At 30.9% G+C, this 9,886-nt stretch overlaps 1 protein-coding gene across 1 annotated transcript; it reads left to right on the top strand.

The window, feature by feature from the left end:
* The first annotated feature begins 8,037 nt into the window (after nt 1-8,037).
* On the top strand, nt 8,038-9,566 carry LOC116032646 (myb-related protein Hv1-like). The gene is made up of 2 exons (XM_031275312.1): nt 8,038-8,215; nt 8,554-9,566. The coding sequence occupies exons 1-2, from the start codon at nt 8,083-8,085 to the stop codon at nt 9,270-9,272; spliced, it is 852 nt and encodes a 283-aa protein (XP_031131172.1). The 5' UTR covers nt 8,038-8,082; the 3' UTR covers nt 9,273-9,566.
* Nucleotides 9,567-9,886: the final 320 nt, after the last annotated feature.

The following is a 9,886-nucleotide window of genomic DNA, read 5'->3' as shown; positions in this document are numbered from 1 at the left end:
AAATTCTGTACCTTACGAGTATGTATTTTGGACCTCGTCGTTTCGATTCAGAGTCCATAATACTATGTGGACTCTGCTCTATTATATAAATTGCCTCATACAATTATTATATCATACAACATGGTCCACATTACATTGTGGACTCGAGTTCAGAACAATATTTAAATTATGTATTTGCAATTAACATATTATGTATCTTCAATTAATAAATTATGTGCCTACTACAATTAACATATTATGTATATGTACTTAACATATTATGTGTATGTAGTTAATAAATTATGTATTTGTAGTTAACATATTATGTATCTTCGATTTATTTATACATACATAATTTGTTAACTGTGTGCAAATAATATGTTAAATGTAGACACATAATCTGAATGTCATTTTAGACCAAGATCCACAATGCAAGATAGTCCCTAGTCAATGGTATAATTTGTTATTAATTAGGTGATAGATCGTTTACTAATTAGAGAATTAATTTTTCAGGTTCGTAGAACTTGAAAATTGTAGAATAGAAAATTTTTTAAAAAAAATTGATTACTTAAGACAATTTTTTATCATCTACTTGACTATATACATAGTATGTACTGCCACCACAATCCTACCACATTCTCATATTTATTTACATATTTATCCATTACTATAACTACATTCATTATCATATAATATTATTTTCACTATATTTTCTCCTTTCTACCTTTATTTACATACTACTCTTTCACGCGCATTGCGCAAATAAATAATGCCCATTGTTTTTAAATAAATATTTCAAAGTATATCAATGCAAGACTATATAGGTGATATTCATGCATAGATAATTGAATGTTGAATTTGTTTATTTAAATAGGTAGTACAAAGTATATGAATGCAAGATAATATAGGAGAGATTGATTATAATTGTCACTAGAATAAATGTCTGTAACTTTGTAATAACGCTAGTCCAAATATTTAGCATAAAAACGATAGTCTAAATAAATACTACGTACTACTTTTAGTTTGAATTTCTCTAAGTCTTAATTTTCTTTTTGGTAGCATTGTCATTGTCTTCATCTTCAGTACTTGTACTCTTCTTTTTTATTGGGAGTATGTTATGTGCAATTGAGTTGCTGGTGGTAGCATAGAGGGCATCACCATGCAATGACATTATGGTGTAGGAAGTTGTGGGTCTGACTTGTGTATATGACTGGGATCTTAATTGTACTATGAACTCTTGATCTTGCAAACAAATGTTGATATTTGGCAGTGGTAGTCTTTCGCTACATGTTTCATGTGTTGTAAGATGTGTGTCATATTCTCATGTGAAACTATTGGACAAAATATTAATATTTATTATATTTGTAGAAGGTTAATGAGTAGTAGCTCTTGTTCTAGTTCTATATCTTGTTTACTTGATAGTAACAATAATGACTCTGCAGGTAGTCTGAATACTGAGTGTTGTTATTGTCAAGGTTGATGCTGATTTTGGCTTTAATCCAAACAGGTTGAGTCTAGAAAATGAAATGAATAGTAAATTATTTTATATTAGTTCTAATATATTTAAAAGATGCACAATAAGTATTTTACGTACAGGATCAATGAATGCTGCAACGGTGGATAATTTATTTGTTTGGATATGTGTTTGTCTGTATTTCACCATATTTTTTCCTTTCTACCCTTATTTACTTATAGAAACATTGTTTGAACTTAATAGATTATTTGTTTGGATATATGTTTAGTATGAGTATCATATATTAAAATTCACATATATTAGACTTGAAAGTAAAAATTATAAATATGCTTCACTTGAATGAACACACACACACACACACACACACACACACACACACACACATATATATATATATATATATAGTTATAGTTATATTATATCCATATATAAATTTAGTTCACATATCGAAAATTATATTTATTTTGTTTAAACTAAACATATCTAAATATATTTTAAATATAAGGTTTAAAATATTACTTGAAATTAGACTTGTGTTAATTTTATAACGTTATAATTTAAAAAATATTTAGAAAAAAGCGTCAAATAGGCTATTGAACTACTAGGAGGTGTTAAGGAAAATGTTTTCCTAAAAGTTAAAGAAAATATAGTTTTATGTTTGGTTCATGGAATTCATTTTCCATTGGAAAATGAATTCTTTGCAAAGGGGTGAGATTTTGTTTTCTCAAGGCTTGGGAAAAAAATAACATGACTGGACCATTTTACCCTTATGAAAGTTTCTTAATTACACAGATACATAGTTATTCATTCATCTTTTTAGGGACATATTGGTCTTTAATACATTATTCCTTAACTTCTAAACCTAACAAACAATTGAATCCATATTCTCAGTAATTTCGTTTTCACAAACCAAACAATTGAATCCATTTTCTTGAAATTTATTTTGAATGGAATTTCATATTCATTTCTACTCAAATATTTTCTAGCAAACCATATCAGCTTTTAGTGTTTGTGCATTGGGCTATCGAACAATAAAAAAAGAAAGCAATTAAACCATTTAACTTTATAAATTCGTGCAGATAGCATTTTTAGCAGGTTGCTTTCATGTTAAGCATGTAAGATGAATGACATGGCATATTATATAAAAAATTTAATATTTAAGTAAATATTAATAATTCGATGGCCTATTTAACATTTTTTACAAATACTTTTAAAAATATAAGTGTTACTAAACAAAATTTCTAAACATAAAGCATATGGTCACACTTGTGTGAGACCGTCTCACGGATCCTTATTCGTGAGACGGGTCGGGTTGGATCAAAGCACCATGCAAATGTCGTACTTATATGTGCAAATCTCATACTTATATGCTCAAATATAACACTAATAAAAAATACAATTTTTGTTACTTATAAGAGAAAAAGTAATACATTTTTCATAATAAGTAATGTTGACAAGTGCCTCTCACTTATAAGGACAAATATAATACTTTTGAGGAAAATGTAATACTTTTAAATCGAAATGTAAAAGTATTGTATTTTCCCTTAAAAGTATTACATTTACCCTAATAAGTAACAAAAATTTTATTGCTGAGTAGTATTACATTTGAGCATATAAGTATGACATTTGTGCATATAAGTGTTACATTTGCATATTGACCCGATCCGACCCGACCCGTCTCACGGTGAGACGGTCTCACACAAGTTTTTGCCTAAAGCATAAAATGTAAACAGAAAAAGCTAGAAAATAAAAAATAAATAATAGAAAACTGAAGTAAATAAGATCTGTTTTCATAGTTTTGTTTAATTCTGGTACCTACCGCATCTAATGCTAAAGGCAACATACTCTGCGATATTCAATTGAGGATAATATTTTTCAGGCCAACCCAATCAAATTGATCAAACTATTAACTTAATAAGTATAACATTATAAATTTGACTCCTAAAATAAGCGGTCTATTAATCTTTTTTTAGTTTGAACACTGCAAGTTTCCTTCGTATTAAAAAAAAAAAAATCCCTTTCTCATTGAACTATCTTAAATCAATTAAGTGATAAACACATTTTCTTTTCCAATATATACATCGATCCTCTTATCTAATATTTGTTGAGAAATTTTTTGCGTCAAGTTTTTCTTATATAAAAATTAATATTATTCATATTAAAATCACAAAATTACGTAAGTTATTATTTCAAACAATAAAGCTAGTCATAAAATACAACCTATAAAGAATTTTATTTTTTAAAGTAAAAATTTTCAATTGTCCTGACCTGACGACCACCCTATCTTGTCCTTTTCTTCTGCATGCCACCCCATATCACTTCAATTATAAAAATAAATTAAACGTGTACATTTCATGATGAATTAGGTGAAAAATGACAATGCAAGTACGCGCTCATAAAATAAAATTATCGCTACATGTCTCTGATTTTATTTTTTTAAAAAAATTATTATCTCATTTTTAATTAGTTAATCCAAATGTGCCACGTTAATAAAGGATAATAAATAAAAATACATAATTATAATGTTACAAGTTCGACTCCTAGCGGGAGCACCTTGTTGGCTTTCTTAATTTGAGTCGGTCAGTTATGAACAACTTAAGTTGATTTACTTCTTTGTAGTTCTTTGTCAACTAAGGTCATAAGATGAAGTTTACGCAATAATGTACGCCACTAAATAGTGACTGCGAGTCTCTGGGTTACTCAAAAAATTAAAATACATATTATATTAGTCTAATTAGGTTGGACCGCTAGTATATACTATACGCAAATGATTAGGTATTTAGGTTGTAGTATCCTAAATTTGTTGAGTGGGCCACAACATAAGTGAAACACAAAAGTAGTATGCCCCCGTTAAAGCTAAATGCGCTTAGTAGGTATATGATCTATCATGGCTGTCTATTGATATGATTAATAATTATTCCGATGATGTTGTTGCGACTCTTCAACACTGTTCCCTGATGGTGAATGACTACCGGATTTTTCAGTATTCATCACATGTAGTTTTACTGTTATATATTAACATATTATTAGATCTCAAAAGGTATTCAAGTGAGTAAAATATGATAGATTCTCGTACCTGAATGATCACTCTTTCTTTCGAGATCACCAGACATAATGTTTATAATACGATTTAATTTCCGTGTGTGATTTGTGAATTACTCCGTAAGAGGGAAATTTACATGATGTACATCATTAGTAGTGTCTGCGAGTTTTACAGTATTGTTTGTTGCAATGTTAAGTTGTTATTTATTACACTAATTAAATGTTACTCCGTACTAATTAAAACTCATTTGTACCACTCAAAGCATTCCATCCACACGAATCCCTCAAACAAATCCCAGTGAACACACTAAAAGGGGAAAAGTAGTGGTATATGGCTCTTGGAATGATTGGGTTTCTCTGAGTTATGTTGGCCATCATTGTTTTTGAAAAGATGGTAGAATTTGTCGTACTTCTGGTAAAAAACATATCAAAAGTGCATATATGACATTTGCATGTGCATATGTACTAATCCATTTTAGGTTGTCAGTTTGAAGTTGTCAACTTAAAAGCACTATATATTCATTATTCAGATCTCAAATTCAGCTAACTCAAATTATTTATTTCGGAGTATTTTAAAAAATTATAATATTTAACATAGTATTAATATATACAATTTATATGTTTAAAAGCTACCTACAAACCCTTCCCTTTATACGGAAGGTAGTAGGTTCGAGCCTCAGTGGAGGCAATACTGACTCTTGTGCTTCAATAGGTTGAGAAAGTAGTTATGAACAGATACTGCATTGTAATAGAGTTAATAGTATTCAAAAAAAAAGCTACCTACAAAACAGCATTAATTATTAAAAAAAATTAAATAATAAGTAAAAGATATAAAATTAATTTGATCAATGATATTAAATAAAAAAGTAAAATATGTTTCCAATAGACAGTCACATAGGGTAGATAGTACCCTTTCCTATTTATGTTCAAAATCATTGTACATGTTGATTTCAACTACCCTTTTAAATTTATTTGAATATATATTTTTTTGGAGCACGTGTTCAATTTAAGGCAAGTAAACAGTCGTTTCCATTCACATTTTGTACGCATTTCAATTGAACAGTAGCGTTAGATTCCATTGACCACGCTTTGATTTCCTTAGTCCTTCCTCAATCATGTGAGATTTTTGAGGATATTTTACAGGTATGACTAAAAAAGAGAAAACAAGAGTAGAAGGAAAAAGAAAAAGAAATAAATCAAATCTAAAAAAAAAAAGTAAAAATTTAGGTTTTACGAGCCCATTGCACGCGCTCGTCTGGACACGAGAATTGCACCTCACGCACATGAAGCGTAATTCTTCTCTCACAGTGAGCCCCACACAAACCTGCTAAAAACTCAACATTTGAAGGAGAAATTTTTTCTCTAAAAACCCACCCCACATTTGTTAAAAATCTATCCTCCAAATTTTTACTACTCTAAAAATCCACTAAAAACCACTCATGTGGAAGGCCTTAACAACTAACAGAGAAAAAGAAATTAGTTTTGGAATTTACTTACTAATGTGGAATAATATCATTTGTAATTAGATAGCAATTTGCATATTGTAAACTAGAAAACATTATAACTCGCACTTTATAAATCTAAAAAGGTGATATAGGCTATGTTTGGCAAACCTAGCTGAAAAGGTAGCTGAAAGCTGAAATCTGAAGAGTTGTTAAGTTAGCTGTTATGCTTAAAAGTGTTTGGTAAAATTAGTTTTTTGATAACTTGATAAATGTAAAAGGACTAAAAAGGACATTTTCATAAAACATAAATAGTTTTAAATTTAAATATGAATTTTTTTTTCATATTAAAATATAAAATAATGAAATCAATATATTTTAATAAAATATAAAGTAAGAACATATATTTGAAAATATATAAAGGAAAACAAAATGTTTATAATTCATAAAATTAGTTCAAATGGTTTTTAATTGAGAGGGGTAAAGGATGTCTTTTCTTTTCTTGAGTTTGACTGACTCTGTTACAATGTAATAAGCACAAAGAGTGAATAAATGCCTCCATTGAGGCTCGAACCCACTCCCTTCCACATGGGAATGTACATCGGGTGCTGCTTGACCACAAGGTCTTTGGTTTAAAAGATGTCATTTATTTAAAATAATAAGGATAAAGATGAAAAAAAAAGTTAGAAAACTACTAGCTTATTTTTGAAAATCTATCTAAAATAACTTTTCAAAATAATCTCTTATTTTACTCATTTTAACAAGTGTTTTATTGCATTTCTTTTTTAAAATTCAATAACCTAATTTTAAATAAAATGAATGGCCTATTTAACCCTTTTTCCAATTGCATTCATTAATCATTATCGAGTTGTCTCTCTCTAATAATGCGCGCGACAATGACCACTAGCAATTATAAAACATGCAAAATTTGAGGAACAGGAAACAATCGTTGAAAAATTTTATATTATGACAGTTATTATGAAGAATAAAACTGGTATATAAGTAGATTTTATTGACAAATATATACACACACACTAGTATATGTTTAATGTTAAAATTGTAATTATATTAAAATAATTCAAAAATAATAAATAAATAAATAACTCATCAAATCACATAATCTATACTATATTAAAATAATTAATTACTAACTTAGTTTTTACATTTATATGAAGAATATTTAATTATTATTTTTTGAAACATGTATATTTTATCTATATATATTTTTAATAAATATATGTTTAGTCTTAACGTGCGGTAAGTGCGGCCGCACCACTATGTATACAGATATACACTACTCAATGTCAGAAAATGCACCACACAAATATACACCGTTAGGTACGCATCACCAAAAAATACACCACTAGGTATGAAAGTATGAAGTGCACCATTAGGGACAGGGGAGTTATGGTGCATTATTTTGGGTGTGTGGTGTGTTTTTTGGTGTTTTTGTGTATTTTGATTGTGGTGCATTTTCTAATATTGAGTGATGTATGTTTGTATACAAAGTGGTGTATTCCGCACCGGTCACACAGGAAGGCTCAACCACATTTGAATATAAATATATGTATATATATAGTAATGAAGTATATTTGATTTAATATAGTATTTAATTAAGGAAATTATGTTGGTAAGTAATGTATTAAGGCAAGTAAGAAAGACAAATTTATTTAGTATTTAATACTTAACATACATAATATTAACTGTTTAATATATTTTTGGCTTAAAAAAAAAAAAAAGTAAAACACAATTATTTTAACATGATATACAACCTCACAAGTAAAACTAATATAACATAGACATATATAATTCATGAATATAACTTGCATTTATTCTTACACACATGCAATGTAGTCCTGTAAACATATTCTAGAAATTTCCGAAAAGTGTCATAAAAAAAATACAATGTTATTTTAAAAAATTATTGGCAGCTAAAAGGGTTGTCTTTACCCAATTTTGTCTGAAAATATTCACTGCTTCCCAACGACCCAACTAAATGCACTAGTGGTTCTCAAAGGAGCACGACTTGCTTCGGTCACCACCTTATTTATAATCCCCCCTTTCTCTCCCTCTTCAGTAGTCGATCTGCAACTAAAACTCTTTCTTTTCTTTTCATTTCATTTCATTTCCCATCTCGAAGAAGAAATGGGAAGAGCTCCTTGTTGTTCTAAAGTTGGGTTGAAAAAAGGGCCTTGGTCTGCTAAAGAAGACTCCTTGCTTACCACTTACATTCAACAGCATGGTGAAGGCCATTGGAGATCACTCCCCAAGAATGCTGGTAATTAATTTTGCATATATACTCACCATTCTATTATTTAATATGTAAATCTATGTTTTTAATTAAAACGAAACACATCAGACGATAGATCATAGGTTATTAGAAGCCTTTTAGGTGACTGGTGAAACCCTGTAGCCACTATTTTATTAAATGTGCAGTAGGTAAATCCAGTCTTGTGGTCCTATTCAGTAACAAAGAAGTAAATCAGCTAATCAGTTCAAACTAAGAAGGCCAGACTTATGACCAACTGATTAGGATTGCCTTCATGTCTTTCAATTATGCATGTACTTTAATTAATTTGTGCTATGGATGACTAAAATGTTCATGAAAACACACAGGGTTGCTTAGATGTGGGAAAAGTTGCAGGCTGAGATGGATGAATTACTTGAGGCCAGGGATCAAGAGAGGAAACTTCACCCCTGAAGAAGATGATCTCATCGTACGGCTCCACTCCCTTCTTGGGAACCGGTGGTCGCTCATTGCCGGTCGGTTGCCCGGTCGGACCGATAACGAGATCAAGAACTACTGGAACACTCACCTCCTCAAGAAGCTCAAGAGTGAAGGGATCGAACCCAAACCGCGTAAAGCTTCCAGAACAATCCCGAAGAAGAAGAAGACAGCCAAACCGGATAAAACCGGGAGCGAGAAGAGAAAAAAGCACAGGCCGGTGTGTAAACCGGACGTCAAAGATCGACCGGAGATGATCAAGGTATATGCGCCGAGACCGGTCCGGCTTTCGACCGGGTTCGCAAGAAATTACAGCTTTGATGATCTGGCGGCGAGTGTTGCCTCCAGTTCAGGTAATAATAAAGCCGAGGACAATAACAATACTCCTCTTAACCATAACGGCAACAACAATAAAGCAGAAGAGTCAACGGGTTTTCCATGGGATTTGTACGAGGTTGGAGATGATCTTTTAGAAGATTATATGGACGGCTGTGATCTTTCAGCCAGATATTCACTGCCCACCAGTGACACTTTGCTGGAGAAGGTGTATGATGAGTATCTGCAGCTTCTCTCAGAGGATTGTTGTCTTCAAACATGTTCCTCCTGCTGAAAATTCAAGACACTTTTGTTTGTAAAGTTTGAATTTCTCTTCTCTTCTCTCTCTCTCTCTCTCTCTAATTTGTTTTTGGCAAAGGGTGTCCTTTCCTGCGGGTACAGTGGGACAAGTATTGTTGACTTTTGATTCATGTTGATTTGATTTGAGGATTCCAAACATCGAATCACATAATTGATTCACCAGCTGTTCCCATATGTGTGGGCAAAACGCCAAATTATGTCTGCCTTCCTGCCAATTATATCGGAAGTACGGAGTACTATTTAAAATTAAAACCTTAATTTTGGAATTTTTTAAAAAGAGAATTTGCAAATAAAAAAAAATTGTGAAAATTAAGTGTATTATTTCAATATGCTGGTCAGTTATGTACAAGTTTGACTCTCAATAAGATCTGCTTATAACCAACATGATTGGTATAGTGGTTCAGCACCCCGTCTCTTAAGCATGAGGTTTGGGGTTTGATCTTTACCCAGGTGAATGGAGCAAATCATTTGGCCAAGTTAGTCTTTTGGCTGTCGTGACTTTTGTAGTTTGAGTCGGTCAGACTGAATACATAGGTTAGTGGCTGTGAGTTTCTTTAGTCCAATGAAAAAAATAAGGGTGTGTTTGGT

Source organism: Ipomoea triloba, chromosome 10 (genome assembly GCF_003576645.1).
Source record: "Ipomoea triloba cultivar NCNSP0323 chromosome 10, ASM357664v1".
In the NCBI taxonomy this organism is placed as follows: Eukaryota; Viridiplantae; Streptophyta; class Magnoliopsida; order Solanales; family Convolvulaceae; genus Ipomoea; species Ipomoea triloba.
This window is presented reverse-complemented; position numbering and strand designations above follow the sequence as displayed.